This window comes from Ziziphus jujuba, chromosome 1 (genome assembly GCF_031755915.1).
Source record: "Ziziphus jujuba cultivar Dongzao chromosome 1, ASM3175591v1".
In the NCBI taxonomy this organism is placed as follows: Eukaryota; Viridiplantae; Streptophyta; class Magnoliopsida; order Rosales; family Rhamnaceae; genus Ziziphus; species Ziziphus jujuba.
In genome coordinates, this window is record NC_083379.1 from 41,600,723 (window position 1) to 41,620,705 (window position 19,983).

The 19,983-nt window shown below is 35.7% G+C and overlaps 4 protein-coding genes across 5 annotated transcripts; 3 read left to right on the forward strand and 1 right to left on the reverse strand.

The window, feature by feature from the left end:
• The first annotated feature begins 17 nt into the window (after window positions 1-17).
• LOC107434620 (uncharacterized) lies at window positions 18-2,595 on the forward strand. The gene has a single exon (XM_048466484.2). It carries the CDS (start codon window positions 328-330, stop codon window positions 2,473-2,475), a length of 2,148 nt encoding a protein of 715 aa, XP_048322441.2. The 5' UTR covers window positions 18-327; the 3' UTR covers window positions 2,476-2,595.
• Window positions 2,596-5,591: 2,996 nt separating this feature from the next.
• LOC107434596 (disease resistance protein RPM1) lies at window positions 5,592-9,600 on the forward strand. Its single transcript, XM_016046077.4, has 2 exons — window positions 5,592-9,004; window positions 9,365-9,600. Exon 1 carries the CDS (start codon window positions 5,793-5,795, stop codon window positions 8,067-8,069), a length of 2,277 nt encoding a protein of 758 aa, XP_015901563.3. The 5' UTR covers window positions 5,592-5,792; the 3' UTR covers window positions 8,070-9,004; window positions 9,365-9,600.
• A 733-nt stretch (window positions 9,601-10,333) lies between these two features.
• Window positions 10,334-13,358, forward strand: LOC107434772 (protein FLUORESCENT IN BLUE LIGHT, chloroplastic). The gene is made up of 5 exons (XM_016046254.4): window positions 10,334-10,491; window positions 11,091-11,200; window positions 11,478-11,640; window positions 12,162-12,482; window positions 12,885-13,358. The coding sequence occupies exons 1-5, from the start codon at window positions 10,389-10,391 to the stop codon at window positions 13,085-13,087; spliced, it is 900 nt and encodes a 299-aa protein (XP_015901740.2). The 5' UTR covers window positions 10,334-10,388; the 3' UTR covers window positions 13,088-13,358.
• Window positions 13,359-13,827: 469 nt separating this feature from the next.
• LOC107434586 (oligouridylate-binding protein 1B) lies at window positions 13,828-19,732 on the reverse strand. 2 transcript variants are annotated; one of them, XM_048473439.2, is made up of 12 exons: window positions 19,388-19,732; window positions 18,242-18,303; window positions 17,621-17,723; window positions 17,431-17,507; window positions 17,272-17,333; window positions 17,067-17,154; window positions 16,819-16,894; window positions 16,685-16,715; window positions 16,418-16,537; window positions 16,070-16,155; window positions 15,285-15,461; window positions 13,828-14,504 (listed from the first exon to the last, which is right to left on the reverse strand). In XM_048473439.2, the coding sequence occupies exons 1-12, from the start codon at window positions 19,496-19,498 to the stop codon at window positions 14,217-14,219; spliced, it is 1,281 nt and encodes a 426-aa protein (XP_048329396.1). In that variant the 5' UTR covers window positions 19,499-19,732; the 3' UTR covers window positions 13,828-14,216. The 2 variants fall into 2 exon arrangements, with proteins under 2 accessions (XP_048329396.1, XP_048329398.1); XM_048473441.2 differs by having other exon boundaries at window positions 19,394-19,731.
• Window positions 19,733-19,983: the final 251 nt, after the last annotated feature.

A 19,983-nucleotide genomic window follows, 5' to 3' on the forward strand; every position in this document is an offset into this window, starting at 1 on the left:
CTTGATTGGTAGTTTAGAATAGAATAATTTTGCACATGCAACGCATTAGTACTCCGAATCCCTTCTTACTTTCCTAGAATGGAATAATCACAACTTTGCTGACGTGCCAGTTACAGAGATTTCTTTCCACTTTGAAGTTTCAAATATCTGTCATTTGATGCAATTAATGAACAATCTATAATTAGATTGATCAACAATCTTCAAAATTACATGAACAAGTTTCGAATGTCTGTCATTTGAGGCAGTGAACAATCAATAATTAGACTGATCAACAATCCGCAAAAGTATATACATCACAAGTTATAACCTGATCAAGTTGAACATACCATGAATACTGTTGCTGGCAGCTTGATCTACGTACAGGTGAGGAGAGTCACGGAGCTTTTTCCTCCAAGTCTGAGGAAACAGTTTAAGAGCTGGGAGCTGCACGCCATGGTTTTACTCAGCCTCACCTTGCAGATAATTCTCATCTTCTTTGGCAATTACAGGAAAAGTAAAAAGAAGGTTTGGATCAGAATTGTGCTGTGGTGTGCCTATTTAATGGCTGATTGGGTAGCAACTGTTGCCCTTGGTGTCATCATGGACAATCTTGGAAATGTAGTCGACAGCAATGGGCAAGGCGGAAGACTGGACGCAAATGCTGAGCTAACTGCATTCTGGGCACCATTTCTTCTGTTACACTTGGGAGGGCCTGACACTATTACAGCTTATTCCTTGGAAGACAACGAGCTGTGGCTACGGCACCTTCTTGGACTAGGAGTAGAAACAGGAGTCGCGCTGTACATTTTCATTTTGGCTTGGAGAGTTTCTCAACTCTCTATTCTGTCCATTTTGATGTTTTGTGCAGGAACTATCAAATATGCGGAGAGAACGTGGTCTCTGAGGTCCGCAAGCATTGAAGAATTCAGAAACTCCATGATCACCCCTGCTGACCCTGGTCCCAATTACGCCACATTTATGCAGGAATACTCCTTAAAACAGTACGAGGGGTTCGTGACTACAATTGAGGAGATAGAAGAGATCCGCACTTTTTCCGCCCAAAATAGTTCCAACCAGCTGCCTGATGCATTACAGCTGCATAAAGCGCATGACCTGTTACAAAATTTTAAGCGTCTTTTTGTAGATCTAATCCTCGGTGTCGATGAGCGGGAAAGCAGTCGATCTTTATTCTTTGAACTGGACGTGAATAAAGCTTTCAAATTGGTAGAAATGGAACTTGGGTTTGTGTATGACATGCTTTATACCAAAGCGGCATTGATCCATTCACGGATAGGATTGGTTCTCCGCTTCATCAGTTTTTCATGCACTTGCACTGTGTTGGCTTTATTCTCCATGGCTGACCACAAACATTGCTCAATTGTTGATTTGAGCATCACATACCTACTGATGTGTGCTGCTGTTGTTTTGGAGGTATGTGCAGTACTCTTGCTGCTTTCCTCTGACTGGACTGATCTTTGGTTCACCAAGCACTTGGGTGATCCAAAATTCATCTCCTATCTACGGCTGCGAAAACCTCGAAGGTGGTCAAATTCCATTGCACAGTTTGATGCATTGAGCTTTTACCTCGAAGACAAACCCATGATCTGTGGTCGAATCCTAAAGCTCATTTTCCCCAATGAGATGATACAACAACTTCACTACACAAAGTATGAGCAAGTACAACCTGATTTGAAAGGACTGATTTTTAACCATCTCAAAAGCGAGTCTGAGGATATATCAAATGTGGCAACAGCAATATCCAGCCGAGGAAGCCAAGTACTAATGAAGTATGGTCATACTGAACTTAAATGGAGTGTCGAGGTTGATTTCGATCAGAGCATTCTTATCTGGCATATTGCTACATATCTCTGTTACCGTGCGGATTATCCAAAAACTCCAGAAGGAACAAACTATGGAAAACTGAGCATAAGTTTATCGCAATATATGTTACATCTCCTCGTCATGTATCCAATCATGTTACCAGTGGGAATTGGGATGATCAGATTTCGAGATACTCAAGCTGAGTTCAATAGGTTCTTTGAAGAATACAGCTCCACCTCTGATAGCGCTAAATCTGCAAGTAGTGGAAACATTTTCTCACGGGTTAAGTATTATCTAAATTTTGGAAGAAAGTCCAAAGTAGATAAAACCAAAGCCTGTGAGATGTTGCGGAAAGTGAATAGCACGGCAGTTGAACCCGTTAAAGTGAAAGGGGACAGAAGCAAATCTGTGTTGTTTGAGGGGTGTAGGCTTGCATCACAGTTGCAGCAAGGACTACAGGATGATAAGGAGAAGAAATGGGAAATGATTAGTAAAGTATGGGTGGAGATGCTGGCTTATGCTGCTAGCCGCTGTAGGGGGAACCAACATGCTCAGCAGTTGAGAAGGGGTGGAGAACTTCTTTCCCATGTCTGGCTTCTGATGGCACATTTTGGTTTAACTGAACAGTTCCAAATATCACAAGGCCATGCAAGAGTGAAACTTTATGTGAAATGAAATGTATGCAGAATAAATAATTATTCAGTGAGGATCAAATTTGAGCTGTTGCTTTCGTTTGTTTGTCCCTATCTCATATGGTTGTAATTGTATCTTTATATGTTTTATCAATGTTTTATCAATGGCACATTTTCGTTTGTTTTTTCTTTTCCCTGGTTTATACAATGAACGAGAGAGAGAGAGAGAGAGAGAGAGAGAGATTCTTTAAAAATAAATAATTTTTATTTAATCCTTAACCTGCTTACCAAACGTTAAGACTTGAAAAGTGTTATTCAAAAACGACTATAATTTAGAACTCCATGTCCTGCAACAAAAGTAGCAGTAGAGGAGAAATTTCATTACTACTCCACTTTTTGATGAATAAAACCATTAGCAAGAGCTCGCTCCTCAATAACAGCCAAGTCCAAAATATTATAAGGAATTTCCCAACTAGAAAGCTCATCAAAAGAAAGATTTAACAGTGTTTCCAGAGAGAATTTAGCAGCAGTATCAGCAACTTTATTTGCTCCCTTGCACCTTTAAAAAGGCAACTGGAAGAAACTATTGGTACAAGACTTAAGGTAGATTAATTAAAATGTGTAATGAGCATAGGATCCATTCACAACGACCGGTGATTGTCACATGTGGTTCACAGACAAACAGCATTTTTCTTTCCGAGCAAAAAAGGTGGGTTAATAGGAAACAATAGTACTAACAAGGTAACTTCACGCACACTTAGGCTTTGTTTGGTTGGGTGGAAGAGTGGAAGGAAAGAAAGTGAGGGATGGAAAAATAGAGAGAGGGGAAGCAAATCCATTGTTTGGTTAGAATAGAAAAGGGAAAAGATATAAAGTAGGGATATCTTTCCATTCAAAACAATTCCTCCATAAGTGCAGGGATTAGTAGAAAGATAAATTGTACTCATAAATAAAATAATAAAAATTATTTTTTAACCTTTCATTTATTGAAACTGTTATTATTTACCAAATAATTTTTTGAAATTATTATTATTTTTTATTTTTATTTTTGATTTGCTTTTATTTTTTTTCAGTTATATTTTCTTTTTCTTTTTTTTCTTTTTTTTTTTTTTAATTTGATGGCCCGCCCAAGTCCAAACACTATATTATGTGTTAACTTCCAGTTAGTTTTTTTTTTTTTTCAATAATATTGCCAAAAAAGTTTTGCGATAGTCTTTTAGCAAGTTAACACATGAAAATTCATGACAATTACCAAAAAAAAAGGTCCGAGTAAGAAAAAGCTGGAATAAAAAAATTATGAAAATAAGGTAAATGGAAAGACATTAGTTTTTCTTTTTTTTTTTTTCTTTTTTTTCCAATTCTTTCTATAACATGCTTAGGTCCTGTTTGATCTTTTTTTTAACTCATCAAGCACTAACTTTGAAAATCAAAAGCTTACAATGTCCAACCAAATATATATATACAGGGAAAAAAAGGAAAATAGTTATTTTGTTTGGTTATTTTCATATTAATAATATTATTTAAAATAATATAACATTTATGCAATTACATCGAACAAAAATAAATGAAAAACAAAAAATGAATTTGTTATCAAATGGGTCCTTAATATTCCATTCTTGATCGAAACAAGATTGATGATACATATATATATATATATATATATACACGCATATTCAATTTCTTTTTTTCTCTTCTTTGTTGATTAAATGAATATAAAGTAAATAGTTAATATATATTACTAATACTTTTTTTCTTTTTGGGTTTGTATCAAGTTTTTTTTCTTTTAATTTTGCAAGAACTTTAAATAAATATTCATTGTCAATCATATAGTATAGCATATGCCACTTGTGAGTTGTGTCCTTTATAAAAAAAAAAGAAAAAAAAATATAGCTAAAAAAGAAAAAAAAAAACATGAGTTTAGAAAAACAAAAAAATAAAAATAAAACATTGAGTACCAATATATATATATATATATATATATTGCAAATCAATATATATATATATATATATAGAGAGAGAGAGAGAGAGAGAGAAGCAAGAAAAAAAAAAGGGAAATATTTTATCGTCTGGTTATTTTTATATTAATAATATTATTTTAAATAATAAAAGTTAATATGGTCATTTGATGTATAAAATGTTTTCTTCCCTTCTATTTTTCCTACTCTACCAAACAAGAGATGGAAATATATTTTCCACAACTTTTTTGTTATACCAAACAAGAGGAGGGATAGGTTAGAATCTTTTCATTTCTCAATTTCTCCATCCCTTCTCCCTCTTTCATCCATTATATTTTCCGTCCCTCTTACCAAACTGACGGTTAAACTATTATGCTTCGCAAAAGGAAAAAAGCAAAAAATGGTTCTGTGATTTTTGGAGCCTTTACTCAAAGTGTAATACAATGCTGCTACTTGATTAGATGTTTGAGAATCCATAGAGAAAAATCTAATAAAATAAAGAAACTAGCAGTACATAAGAAGAAGAAGAAGAAGAAAATAATTAACGCCTATGAAGAAAGGGTGCCATAAGAACTCGACTTAAAGTCATGATATACATGTGTATAGGTATTACATTGAGATAAACAACAAGTAAGAAAACATGTTAATGTTTTTTACATTTTATCCTCTCTTTTGTTTATTTATGTACCATAAAATCAAATAAATAATTATAAATTGAAACCTTTCAGTTTTTTTTTTTTTTTTTTTTTTTTGGTTTCCATTTCTCAATATATAAACTCTATGAGATAAAAGATTACAACAGGTCGTTTTAAAGGAGGGAAAATGCACTTGCAAAATTTTAAAATAAATAAATAAATAAATTCAAGCACGTTAAATGAATTTTATTTTAATTTACTTTTTGACTTTTTAAATAAAAAAGTGAGCTTATCGCAGTAAATTAATTTGTCATACGGACATGTAACCATCCCATCCGCACTAGTGATTGTCTCGGAGACAAATAGTAATCTTTTATTTTTTTTTTTTGGTTATTCCAAAACTATAAAGTGAATCGAATATCATCAACGCCAACAATAATAGTAGTATAGATTACAACCAAAAAAAAAAAAAAAATGAACAATGCTTGCCTTGGTTAGGAGGTTGAGAATCCACATGTACAAGAATCTAATAAAGCAATTAGGAGGTTTTGATTGACATGACGAACAATAATAGTAGTATAGATTACAACCCAAAAAAAAAAAAAAGGACAATGCTTGCCTTGGTTAGGAGGTTGAGAATCCACATGAACAAGAATCTAATAAAGCAATTAGGAGGTTTTGATTGACATGACGATCATCTTCCAAAGTTCAAACTAGTGCCAGAGAGAGAGAGGAGTTGATAGAATAGTGATTTTGGAATCCATAATTCCATGGAAGCTGTTACACAACTTACAGATGCCATACAAAAGTTAGAAAACAATATGTCAGGTGAATGGAAGACGAGGCTTGGAGAATTGAGGAAGCAATACAGTGAGTTATTAGCAGGATACCAATTCAATGAGTCGAGTTTTACTGACGATTTTCGAGAAGAAGTCTTGCCCCTTGCTCACTCTGTGGAGGCAGACGCATTTTCAATCCTCTGTAGAAGAGAAAAGAAAATGAGCGGTTTCCTGGGACTTTTCAACTCTTTGATGAACAAGGCTATGGATGAGAACATATCTAATCGCAAAATCATAGAGAAACTCTTTGAAGGAGAAAGCAAACTTAAGCAAAAATTTTGTTTAGTTTTTTGTCATGTAGAGCTAGAGGGAAAAAAGGTTCACAGAGTATACAATTTGGGTGGCTTCGTATCAATTTTGGGCGATGAAGGACCTACCAAAACAACCGTTGCAAGAAAAATATACGAAGCAGCTAAGGATCAGAACAAGTTTGAAATCTGTGCTTGGGTTACTGTGCTTCCGAAACACGATATGCACAATATCTACACAACCATAGCCGAACAACAGGATTGGCGGTTGGCACGTACTCATTTGGGAGTAGAGATTGAGGAACTCCACAATCTGAGTTTGGAAGATTTGATTTCGAAAGTGAATCAATGGTTGAAGAGTTGCTCGTTTATCGTAGTCTTCGATGGCTGTGACAACTTCTCATCGAGAATCATCCTCAGATGTTTAAGTCTATTTGTGATGGGGACAAAAGGAACAGAGTGGAGTACAGTCATATTCACCACCAGCAATGCACAAATGTCAGATGTTACAAGGGTTATTGAAGTAGTTAAAAGGCCTATAAGTTTTCAAGAAGGCTGGGAATTGTTGACCAACACCTACGCAAAGGAGGAAAAGGATAAACTTGAACAAGTAGGTGCAGCCTCAATTAACCAAACAGAGAAAGAACTTCTCATGGGAATCGTCGGGGAAATGTCTACACATTTGCCTCAAGCAACCACCATGTTGCCTCCTTTACATATCACCAACAAGTTAAGGCTCAAGGAGGAATCAAGTTATACAGTTTCAGTTTCAGCACTAACAAGCTGGGATCGGCAATATCAATTGCTGTCTCCAAGGATGAGGCTTTGTTATCTTTATATGGGGCTTTTTCCCGAAGAATATGAGATCCCCATTAGAAGATTATTCAAGCTATGGATTGCAGAGAGACTGGTAATACCGGATTTGAAGTCTTCAGAGACCACTACTCTTATTCCTGAAGATTTGGCAATGAGTTATCTAATGAAACTTAAAGAAAGTCAAATGATATCTCTTAAGTATAAAAATGAACGCCCCAAGACGTGCAGTATACCATCAGGAGATATGTACAAATTCTTCTCAAGAAAGGCCATGGATCTTGGAACTTTTTATGTCCATAAGTCGGCCGAAGACCCGCGTCCCAAGTTCAGTGTTGCACGGCTTGCACAACATGATCATGGCATCGAGCTCTATCCTCCCACTTCAGCTGATCCACATTCCACTTCAAATGATAAACATTACATGCAACACCTTCGTTCTTACATATCTTTTAATACCAGAAAGCGGGATACACCAGCACAAGAGGTAGGTGATTTTCTTGATAAACTTGTTGCTAAAAGAGGATTTGGATTGCTTAGAGTGCTTGATCTTGAAAATGTTTACAAACCAAAGTTACCAGAAGAGACACTTGAAAAACTCTTCTTGCTTGCTTACTTGGGCTTGAGGTGGACCTTTTTGGATTCACTTCCTGATTCAGTTGGTGCCCTGCAATACTTGGAGACTTTAGATGTCAAACACACTAATATTACGACTTTGCCAACTACCATTTGGAAGGCAAAGAGCCTCAGACATCTCTATATGAACCAAGTTCACTTCGACACGTCCAATAAGAAAGGCTTTATTAATAGTTTAACCAATCTGCAGACGTTGTGGGGGCTGTCTATAGGAAGCAACAGTCATGTGGTGAAATGGTTGAGCAAGTTAAGTAGCCTCAGAAAATTGGGTTTGACCTATGTTTACCATCCTAAAACAGCAGAGGAAATAGCTAACTGGGTTTCGAAACTTACCAATCTTCAATCCTTGAGGCTGAGATCCCTTGATCAATCTGGCAAACCTTCATGCCTCAAGTTGCCAGACATGGGAGATCTTGCCAAGCTCTCTGAGTTGTATTTGGTGGGCGTCTTATCAAATTTTAAATCAATGTCTGAGATTAAGTTTCACCCAAGTTGGAAATCCTCACTTTGACAGGGTCTCAATTACAGAACGATTACCTGCTGCAAAAGCTGGGAGAGCTATCCAATCTTAAGTCCCTCAAGTTTTATGGACATTCATATTCTGGCAGTCAAATTATCATCGACACCAAGCAATTCGCACAACTAGCTGTGATCAAACTGTGGGTGCTGGAGAAACTGGAGATTTTGGAAATCAAGGGAGGAGAAATGCCCAATCTTAAAGAATTAAACATCAGATGCTGTCATAATCTGAAAGAAATTAAAGGACAGAAGCAACATTCATATTCTGATGGTCAAATTATCATCGACACCAACCAATTCCCACGACTAGCTGTGATCAAACTGTGGGAGCTGGAGAAACTGGAGATTTTGGAAATCAAGGGAGGAGGAATGCCCAATCTTACAGAATTAAACATCAGATGCTGTCATAATCTGAAAGAAATTAAAGGACAGAAGCAACATTCATATTCTGATGGTCAAATTATCAGCGACACCAACCAATTCCCACAACTAGCTGTGATCAAACTGTGGGAGTTGGAGAAACTGGAGATTTTGGAAATCAAGGGAGGAGCAATGTCCAATCTTAAAGAATTAGACATCGGATGCTGTCATAATCTGAAAGAAATTAAAGGACAGAAGCAACATTCATATTCTGATGGTCAAATTATCATCGACACCAACCAATTCCCACAACTAGCTGTGATCAAACTGCGGGAGTTGGAGAAACTGGAGATTTTGGAAATCAAGGGAGGAGCAATGTCCAATCTTAAAGAATTAGACATCGGATGCTGTCATAATCTGAAAGAAATTAAAGGACTGAAGCAGCTGGCTGGTGGCTTGAAGACAATGACCTTAACAAGTATGCCTGCAGATTTTGTTCAAAGAGTAACAAGTGAAGTGGACAAAAAACAGTTAGCTGTTGCTTCCAGGACTTGCCGACATACACAAGTAAGTTTTCTATCTTCCATCCATCCCTCTCTCCTTGTGTTGGTTTGTATATAATTTTTATGCAGTGAGCGTCATATGCTGCTCCCACATGACCGCATATAAGTGCTAATAGGCGCCTACTAGCACTTGTACGCGGGTTAGTTGACCAGTAGAAAACTTTTGTATAAAGATTATTTCAATTCAAAGACTCAAGTTTCTTATATTTTCTGGGTCTATGTAGCAGGCTTTAACAACATTGTTTTAGGCTACATAATTAGTCAATGTAAATTAAGATTGGGCTTAATTCTAGGAAAATTTATACTTTACCTATTAATTGTTTTCTTATCTTTTTATTTGTGCCAATTTTGTTGTTTCGACAAGTCGGTAAATGCAACAAACTGATCAGGGAGGAAAAGAAGAACACATCGACAGAGCTTGGAGCCTGGAGGGAATTTCAAATATGGTTTGAGTTTCTAATTTCTATGTATTTTTTCCATCCTATGTGTGAATGAGTTGTGTTATGACCTATTGTCTCTTGTAATATATTTTCTGTTGTATTGTTGTGAGAGTGTTATGCATAATAAAATTCGAAAAAGACAAAAATAAATAAGATAAAATCCGGTGTGAAATGTGTGATTCTATTAATTCCTTGGCTCGCTGGTTTAATTTACGTTCTGCATATAATGTTCACATAATTAATTGTCCTTATTTAAGCAAGTAGATAGTAAGACCATATTGTTATTTCCTGAATTGAAATTCAACCATAACCTCACCAATTTTTTTTTTTTTTTTTTTTTGGGGGGGGGGGGGGGGACAGAAAAATATCATCAACTTGACACTTTATAATTCTTTGATCCACTTAAATTATCATATTAAAGATAAACAAATACTATTTTTTAAAGAAATTACTCATATAACAATGACCACTTTAATTAAGTTTTAGATTGAAATTAAAATTATCCTTCGGAATAAAAAAATAAATAAAATAAAAAGTTTTTTTTTTTTTTTTTTTTTTTTTTTTTGGGAAAATGGAATACTCGGACATTCCTTCCTTCAATTATTTGGTCTCCAAATGCACTGCTGCCTGGTGCTTATCAGCGTTCAGTTTATATTCAAGGCTTCAAGCAGAAGAAACTGACCTGGACATCAAGTCCCATGTTACATTGTTTGGGCCTTAATGGGTCAAGACGAATCTAGTTTATGGGTTTCGGGTTTTAGTTGGGTCAATCACCCATTGACCAATCACTCACTCTAAGTAGTCACCATCTGTATTCTCTCGGAACGGGAAGGCCTTTTTCTGAATGTAATTGTTAGATAAAAAGAAGGTCAGATTCGTAATTTAGAAAAACGTTGTGCGTTTTAAAAGTCCAATAGATAGACTATCAGCTTTTTTTTATCCGAATTAATGGCGGTGGTGGTCCGTTGCTCCTGCTTCCTTACTCATTCCGTTGGTAACTCCCGGCGAATTCCACCATCCGATCAATTTTCCGTCAAAGCCTATCTCCCTGGTCAGTACTACTCTCTTCCTCCAATCCCTACATTCATTTTTGCTTCAAGTCTCTGCATCTTGTTGTTGATCCTGTTTGGTCATTAAGAAAATCGACCAAAAAGAAAATGGAAATTCAACATAACTTCTAGCGATTCGGTTAAAAATATTATAATAACAATTTAAATAAAAACTCTGCCTAATAGAATTGAAGCATGGTATTAGTTCTTCGTTGCTGTTGTTTTCCAATTCAAAAAAAATAAAATAAAATAGAAAGTGGAATCTGTGCCTAATTTAGAAGATGATAACTAACTCCAGGCTGTAGAGATTTTTTTGAAGTTATAAACTGAAATCACTGTGAGAAGCTTGAGTTTTTCTTTTTTGTAATTTGGAATGAAAGGATAAGTCAGCGGAACGAGGTTATATGGTTTTGTAAATGTGTGGTCCAGCGGGCGGTTTGTGGAAAAAGTATCACATTGTGAATGAATTTTTTCGCAAAAGTTTCTTTCTTTCAATTAGATGTTTTTGGTTATACCGTTTTTTGTTTAAGCCACGTGCATTATTTCAATTTATAAAGGGTTGGGTTGTACTGATCGGACGCTTTATATGTTGTTGAATCAGGGAAGTTTACTACTCTTTCGTTTAAGGCGGAAAAGTTAATATCATCATTTGCACGATGTTCTAATGAATCATTTGAGATACACCATCTATCATCTATCACAAATTGTCAGGTACGATGGTGAGTTGCTTCGTATCAGCTGTTTTTTTTTTTTTTTCCCTCTTTTTGTTAAATTTGGTGTATGGGTTGCTGTTATTAAAACTTTTTATTATAACATCACAATTGCTAAAGTATGGACATAATATCTTTACTTTTCAAGAAAGATGCATGCGATTTAAGTTACCTTTCACCATTGTATGTTAAGGTTTCCCCCCTTTGTGATGTGTCAGTCAGCCTCTCTTCAATACTGACTTTTTGGCCATTTCATGTCTGTATTATTGCTTTCACAGGGAAATATACAGATCAATTTCCCAGCTATGGCATTTTGTATCAGTAATGCCTTGATGTTCACTGTACCTTTTAAAGCTCTGGCAGAAACTTGTGAGGCTGAAAACTCTCTTTTCAACATGCCTATACTGCTATCTGTAGCCCTTATAGGTGCTACTGTTGGAGGTATGAAATACTTGTTTTGTGGTAGCTACTAATTTTGCTCCTTTGCTTTTTGATTTCCAGTGCTTTTAACAAAATTATTGATAATGTAGTGAAGTTTTTTTGTAACCATGTCCATGTGTGCTATACTCATTTTTTATTTTGTTAATGAACCGGTCATTAGAGATGCACAAGAAATTCTGTAGCTGTAAATCATAGGAGGCTAGGTTTAGAGCCAAAGCATTGTACAGATGAAAAAGGTGTGAAGCATTGAAACTCCTAAATTCCAAATTTGTGTGGCTTGATTGTCTTTTCGAGCCTTGAACATAGAATCATGTGCATCTCCCAAAAATGTGGTTTTATCTGTTTATCCTTGGTTGTAGTTGGGAGTAGCTAGGTTATAGAGGAGAAGAAATTTTGTTACGTTGTATGCTTGATGCCTACCTCTTTTTCATCCCTTAAAAAATTATGTAATCCATGGGGCCTTGAGGTCGCTTGTTCTGTATATTACTTCTGTTTTCAGTATTCTAGTGTTGTTCTGACAGGATTGCTTGCTCGGCAAAGGAGAGGAGAACTAGAACGACTGAATGAACAGTTACGCCAAATAAATCAAGCTCTAAGAAGGCAAGCAAAGATTGAGTCCTATGCTCCTAGCTTGAGCTATGCTCCTGTTGCTGGAAGAATATCAGAAAATGAAGTCATCGTTGATCCTAGGAAGCAGGAGTTGATTTCTCGTTTGAAGTCTGGGAAGAATTTTTTGAGGAACCAAGAATTAGAGAAAGCATTCACAGAGTTCAAGACAGCTCTTGAGCTTGCTCAAGATGTGAAGGATCCCATTGAGGAAAAGAAGGCTGCAAGAGGTTTAGGTTTGTTACTACTCCTGTACCATGTTATTTTAGTAGTGCATGAATGTTGGATATGTTGATGACATTGAAATATTAATAAACCCCTCTTATAAGGGCAATGGGTTATTTTCTTATCTGCTTTAAAAATAATCAAAACCAGCCCTACCCTAACATTTTGATGTTTACTGATTGCTTTTTTGTGTTGGGAGTATCTTTTTAACTATTATATTGCTTGTCAGCCTTGTCAATGGTATTCTGTAATTCTGAATAGCTTTTCCTTACAGTGCTTATTTATTTTTTAAGCTAGTTATGTTTTCTCGAGTTACAGAATAATATCCAACTTGTTTGAAATTGTTTTATATAAACTAGTGGTTGTAGGATATCTAATTAATCTCTAGCTGATTTAATATTTTTCATCTTTAGGAGCTTCACTGCAAAGACAGGGTAAATATCGGGAAGCAATTAAATACCATTCTATGGTTTTGGCAATCTCTGAACGGGAGAGGGAGGACTCAGGAAATACAGAAGCTTATGGAGCAATAGCTGATTGTTATACCGAGCTTGGAGATCTTGAGCGTGCAGGGAAATTCTATGACAACTATATTGCAAGGTTGGAATCCGACTGATCGGCTTGGTCAAATTTATTATTCTTATCTAGAGTAATATCAAGTCGAGATTGAATTAGAGGGTGTCAATGGCTAAATGCCAATCAGTAATCTGCGGAGCTTCTCAATTTTGCTTTCATTTCAAATTATGAGTATTTAACATTTTGTTGTAAACAAGTGTAACCTCTAGGACATCGTACTTGTTGCTTAATTATGTTGGAAAAAAAAGCTATGAATTCTGCAAGTGTACGAATAGGGTTGAGCTGTAATTATTCCTCTATTTTTCTAGTTACCGGCACTCTCTGGTACCCACAGTGCTTGAACACCGGGGTCGACCATGGAAGTGAAAAAGCCTCAGTGAATAGTCCTGGAGGTGCAGTACTGAGTTTGGCAACCTTGCAAGCTGCGAGTTCCAAATTATAAGACAAAACATGTGTCCCAACAAAAGCAAACGTTCCTTTTTCTTTTCTCTTTTTATGGGTTAAAAGGAGTATGTTTCATAAACCAAAAACAGGCAAAGCAACACGAAAAGAGAAGCTTGCCTTGGATCAGGAGTTAGCAAGGCTAGCTTTCTCCTGATCCATAAATGTCTACAAAAAGAATACACATCCAGTCAAGGGGAAACGATCCCACCAAATTAAATATAAAGCAAGTGTTCTTAATTGGTTAAACAATATTATATCACAGGAAATTAAAGGTCAGAATAAAATAAACAAAACCAACTTGTCTTCGAGTTAACACAGGTTAGCAATAAATTTCGATAGCAGGCAACCAATAAGCCTCTTTGGCAATTTATATAATTAAATCATTGTTTCCCACAATTACCTAAAATATTTAACAAAAATAGGGAAAAAAGCCTACAACCCGGTAGCTGCTGATGGTGAAAATAAAAACTTGAACTATTGTTTACACTAAAAAGCTTCCTCTAATAATCATACCCACTCATCATAACAGGTAAAGGACACAAAATCATACATGATACACATCCATACAAATAGCAAGCATATAAGGTGGGGAAACAACCTCAAACAGAAAAGGACCAAAAAGAAAAAAAGAAAGAAAAAGAAAAGCCTTCCTAAAGGTTTAGGACTCAGATAAATCCTGCATGAGGCAGGAAATATAGGTAGGGATATAACAGAACTCTTGTATATTACTGGTAGTACATAAGCTGCTGAGCGGCAGCAACATTCTGGAACCCACCATCATATATAGCCTGGCTTGCCCCAGCAGCACCCATGCCCATCGCCGCCTGCTTAAGAGGATGCTGCCCCTGTGGATGCATGAGGGCATGAACACCGGCCCCCATCTTGCTCATTGCTAGCTGTCGCTCATAGGCCAAGAGGTCAGAGGCAGAGAGGCCAGGTATAGGCACAGCCGCAGGTGGAGGCAGTGGGTTTGAAGTTGTCCCTGGTGGAGTGGGCTTGCTACCCCAAGAGCACTATAACAAGAAAATATAAAAATAAAACAATAAATACCTGAAATTAAAAATTTTAATTATATGTATCCAAATCTTCCAAGCAAGCAATGCATTTATTAGTGCAGGGAAAAATTGGTGATGCATTTTGTTTGGAATTTCATTGTCTTAGTGCATTCCTTTATGCTGCTCAACATTTATATATGGCTTTGTAAATTCTGAGAATTCTTCGCTTGTGCTCTTGATCTCTCAGTTATATTTCTAATAAATGCTTTTTTCAATTTTTCCTTTTTTTTTTTTTTTTTTTGGGGGGGGGGGATAAATGTTGAGCGGAATAAAGGAATGCACTAAGAGAATGAAATTCCAAACAAAATGCATCACAAATTTTCTTCTGCAACATCCACACATCACCAACTTAAGGACTTCATACATACAATCTAACACATCATAAATGTCTTCAACATATGAAAATTCCCTATGACAGAATTTCTATCAACAATTGGTGGGAGATCATGAACATGGATCATCAATAAAGGCATGTTGAGTAAGTTGACCAGTCCACTCAACTACTTGAGGGATTTGCAAGCATTGTTATAAAAAATAAATAAATGGGAAAGCCCAGAGAGAAAGGCAACACCCATCAAAAACATTAAATAAATTGAGTTTCAAAGACATCCTGTCCAGCAAAAATTCTGATATCTTCATATGTTGCAACTTTATAGCAGTATTCACACTCACATGATCACATGAAAAAGAATGCCACCCTTCTATTGGAAAAGCCTTATCAAACAAACAAAAGCTCACCTTAATTTGTCTCCCACATAGAAGAGATTGGGTATTTCCCATTTGAATTGCTAGAGCTGCCTCAGCATGAGTACTGAACCTCACAAAACCAAAACCCTTATCACGCTGGACTCGAACTTCCTCAATCAGACCAGCACCAAGCGCATGAAAGTGGCGATGGAGATCAAGCTGAGTGACCTATATTAGCCCAAAAAAAAAAAAAAAAAAAGAAAAGGGGAATTCTTAAATAAGTTATTAATTGTTGGAAAACACTGCCAATAAAACTCAAAATTAGTTCAGTCTTCAAAACAATAATCCTATTTCTCTTATAAAGTCTAAGATTAAAGAAACTTCGGTGGAAAACCACATTAGCTCTCAAATAAAGAAGGCATCTCTACCCCTCCATACCCATGGCATTGTATTTGTATAGAGTATGCAAGTACATATTTGAGTATTCACATTCATTTCATATAAGTGCAAAAAAAGAAAACATGAATTTTATGGAGTTCATTCCTTGCCTCAGGAGCAAGTTTGCCAACATAAACAGTGGTGAACTCAGGGTTGTTTTCAGTCTTCAAAACAATAATCCTCTTTCTCATATAAATTTTAGGTCCAAGATTAAAGACAGCCCAGTGGAAAAACCACATCAGCTCTTAAAAACATCTCTACCCTTCCATACACATGGCATTGTTTTTGTATAAAGTGGAGATGCAAGTTCATGTTTGAGAAAGTATTCACACTAATACAAGTGCAAAGAAAAGGGGGGGGGGGGGGGGGGGGGGGTATATATGGAGCCGATTCCTTGCCTCAGGAGCAAGATTGCCAACATAAACAGTAGTGTACTGAGGGTTGTTCTCTGGAGCTTCACTATTTGTTGTCTCCTTACCATCTTCTGCAAAAACCAAGACAATAAAAAAATAATAATAATAAATAAAAATAAAAAAAAGAGAATTTATTTCTTATAAGCTTAGGACTTCCACAAGATAGAGACTGAAACAAAAACCAATTTCATTTACCAAGGCACCAAAGATCAAAGTATTCGAGCAAAATAGTCATAGTGCAAAAGCATATAAAATAATCAGAGTAGTTAACAAGGGAAAAAGCCATGAACCATAGGCTATCGTCATTCCAGTTTTACATAACAAATGACTCACCTGATGAGCCATTTGTTAGTTCAACCACACTTTTTGCATCGGAGCTCTGCTTGTCTTCGTTTGAAACAGCACCTTTTGTTGCCCAGTTACAACGTATTTGCCTACTGCCAAGCCACTTTCCTGGACCATAGCATCAAAGAAGTTCATAAAACAACCATTTCAGCGTGGAATGAGCATCCTAGAACTATTGAAGCTTAAGCTGATACACAAGCTTCAAATTTTCTAATTCTGGGAGGAAATACATACGATGGATAACATCATACTTACCGGTTAAGTCATTTATCGCACTTTGGGCATCCTGGAAGAGTAAATTTCAACATGAACGTAAAATTAAAGAATATAAAAAAAATAAATAAATAAATAAATAAAACAGTCATCAGTCAGCAAAATCAGAACAGTACCTGTTGGTTCCTGAATGAAACAAACCCAAACCCTCTTGAACGCCCTGTCTTCTGATCCCACATTACCCTTGCATCTCTAAAACCACCAAAAAGATCAAATTAAGGGCTATTTGTTGCAATAAATACACTGTGAGCCACATGGAAAAGAAGGGATTTTTCACAAGCCTTAAACAATACAGTCATCAGATGCATTATCTAAAGGGAAATAATACTTTAAAACAATAGGAAGTCATAGTCATGAAGCTTACGAACAACTGGGATAAACAGAAAAGCAAGCAAACAATGTAGCATCAGTAACCTCAGGGCTTAGATCACCAACAAAAATGTTGAAATGACCTGCAAGTCATGAAATCTTATTTAAGCAATGGTGATAATATCTAAAGTATTAAAAATAATTATAAAAAAAAAATTAAAAATCAGCCATAACGATTCATATACAAATTTGAAACCAACCCGATGTATCCTCCCTCTGACCACTAGTATATGCCCAGTTTACTTTGATAGGCTGCCCAAACCTGATATCACATCAGAAGATATCAGAGAAATCAACCAAGAGAGAGAGTGAGAGAGAAATAAAGCAAGAACAGAGGAAATCTTAAAGGTCATTCTTACAGATGCCTTCCATTGAGAGACAATATAGCAAGGGCAGCTGATCTGCGATCGAAATAGTGAACGAATCCATATGATGACTGCATTAAGCATAGATAAAGATATCATAATGATATAAAAAGCAGCTGGAAGCTAAAAAGCTAATTAAGTTTAAAAATAATAATAACACCGATGTAATTAATTCAAAACATACTTTTTCCTTTCTTATAAGTTTGCAACTTTCAACAGCACCAGTACTCGCAAAAACCTCTTGAAGGAGTGGTTCTGTTACCTGCGTATGGATGTTCCCAACGTACCTGCAATTTCTCCAAAATAAAGAAACTGAAAATTTTAAAAAAAGAAGAGAAACAAAGAAAATAAATTAAGTCATAAGTACTTGCCCTCAACTGAAAAAGACAAAATATAATGCAACAAATTACTAATTTCACCACATGTGAAGGATTTAATGACAAAAACTCAGGAATCACAGACGAAGAGACTGAAGAAAGAAAAATAAATTAAGCCATAAGTACTTGCCCTCAACTGAAAAAGACAAAAGATAATGCAACAAAAAACTTATTTCACAACATGTAACAGATTTTATGACAAACACTCAGGAATCATTGACAAAGAAGAGGCCGAAGAATAACAGTAGAATAGGTGGTATTAACAAAGGCAATTCCAGAAATGCAATGAAAACAGTTAAAATCAAGTAAAGGGTAAGAAAAAATAAAAAAGTGAGAAGTTACATAAGTTGAAACAACAAACATACAACAAAAGAACAACACACAAAAATAAAAAGAAGAAAAAAAAAAAATTCTAGACAAACACTCACACACTGCGGCAAGTACTTGGATCAAAACCAGGAGGCAGATTTCCACTTGGGATTGGCTCAATCTGCAAAATAAAAATGTGAAAAGGAAAAGAAAATAAAAGGGGGAAAAAAATGCAAACTAGAATAGAAAATCCCTACTTTACAAGGTATCAAGAATATTTCAAACCTGAAAACAAAAAGAGTTCCAGAAGGTATTTTTAGCTAACCTATTACCTATCTAATACAAAAGTAAATAGTAACACTTCATCATGGACTACAGTTCAAACTTCCAACTATAATTTTCAGAGTGTACCAAGAAAAGGCCACTCCTTGGGATAGATTCAAAATAATAACGTACAGAGACGAACAGCTGTTTTATTACCATTTTGAAACTCAGTTTTGCAAACTCTTCTGTCACTCAATTGCTATTACCATTAAAAACATGGCATAGAACCAAAAACGCTGAATACCCAGCACGGTCATACTGCATTTGCTACATATTCAGATCAAGTAGAGCTAGATGGGAACTGTGTTTTCCATTTAACAAGTCTCTTTCACAAAGAGAGATTTATCACGGTGCTACATTTCAAGTTCATAAAATTTTAAAATCCATTAATAAAAAAGATAAAAATAAAAATAAAAAAGCAGCAAAACAAAAACGCTTGACGGTAATAAATTTAAAAAAATAAATAAATAAATAACACTACAATTCCTGAGCCTCCAATAAGTGCATGCTTACAAGTAGCCAGCATTGCATTTCGTCACGGCAATACAACATACAAGATATCACTTTTCACACGATTTACAAATTCTTTCACTACCAAACCCAGAGCACCAAAAAAAAAAAGAAAAAAAAAAAAACAATTAATGACAATTAATACCCCCATCCAAAATCCCAAACCCTATCCAATTTTCCCGCGACAATAACAATTTAGAACCATAATAAACAAAAAAATTGCAGACTCTTCACTCGGGAACAATCCATTCAAAACGCCATCCTTCAAGATCAGGTGTTTCCCAACGCAATAACAGACTATACTAACCCTAGCTCCCACAATCCCAACCCTAAAAACAATCGAAGATCAACAACACGAGAAAATTAATTCAAGAAACAGAAACGAGATGACACGGATTATCGAAGGCGGGATTGAAGAGAGAGGAAAATACCCGAACCTGAGGAGGAGCTAGAAGGCCAGGGTGGTAGAGAGAGTGTTGCTGAAGAAGAGCTTGTTGCATCATAGCTTGTTGCTGCTGCTGCTTCAGCCTCTGGTGCTGCATTTTCTCGACGATTTTCCAGGAAAATCGTGTTCCGAGAAAGTTAGATTGTTAGGGTTTGAGTATGGACCTCGTCGAAAATGTAAGGAAAAAAGAAATGAATGTTATGGAGGAGAGAAAAGGAGAGCTAGGCCTCTGCAAAAAGAGAGGAAATTGTTATGGGCTGACAGGGGTATATATGATAATTTAATTTCGCTAGTGAGTTTTGGGTTCTGCGATGCGATGGCCAATAAGAACGCGATAATTGTTCGCACCCTTCGCCTGTAAATATTTCTCCAACTATCACACCTTTCTTTTTCTTTTATTTTCTTTCTTTTTTAAATATAATTTTAATAGTAGAAATGAAAAATAATGTCTCCAATTTTTATTTACTTACTTTTTTTATTTTTAATCCCAAAAAATAAATTTTAAAAAATATTTTTTGTTTTTTAAAATAAATCCTAATATATATTTTGGTTATTATTCAAATTTTGCTTTTAAAATAATCA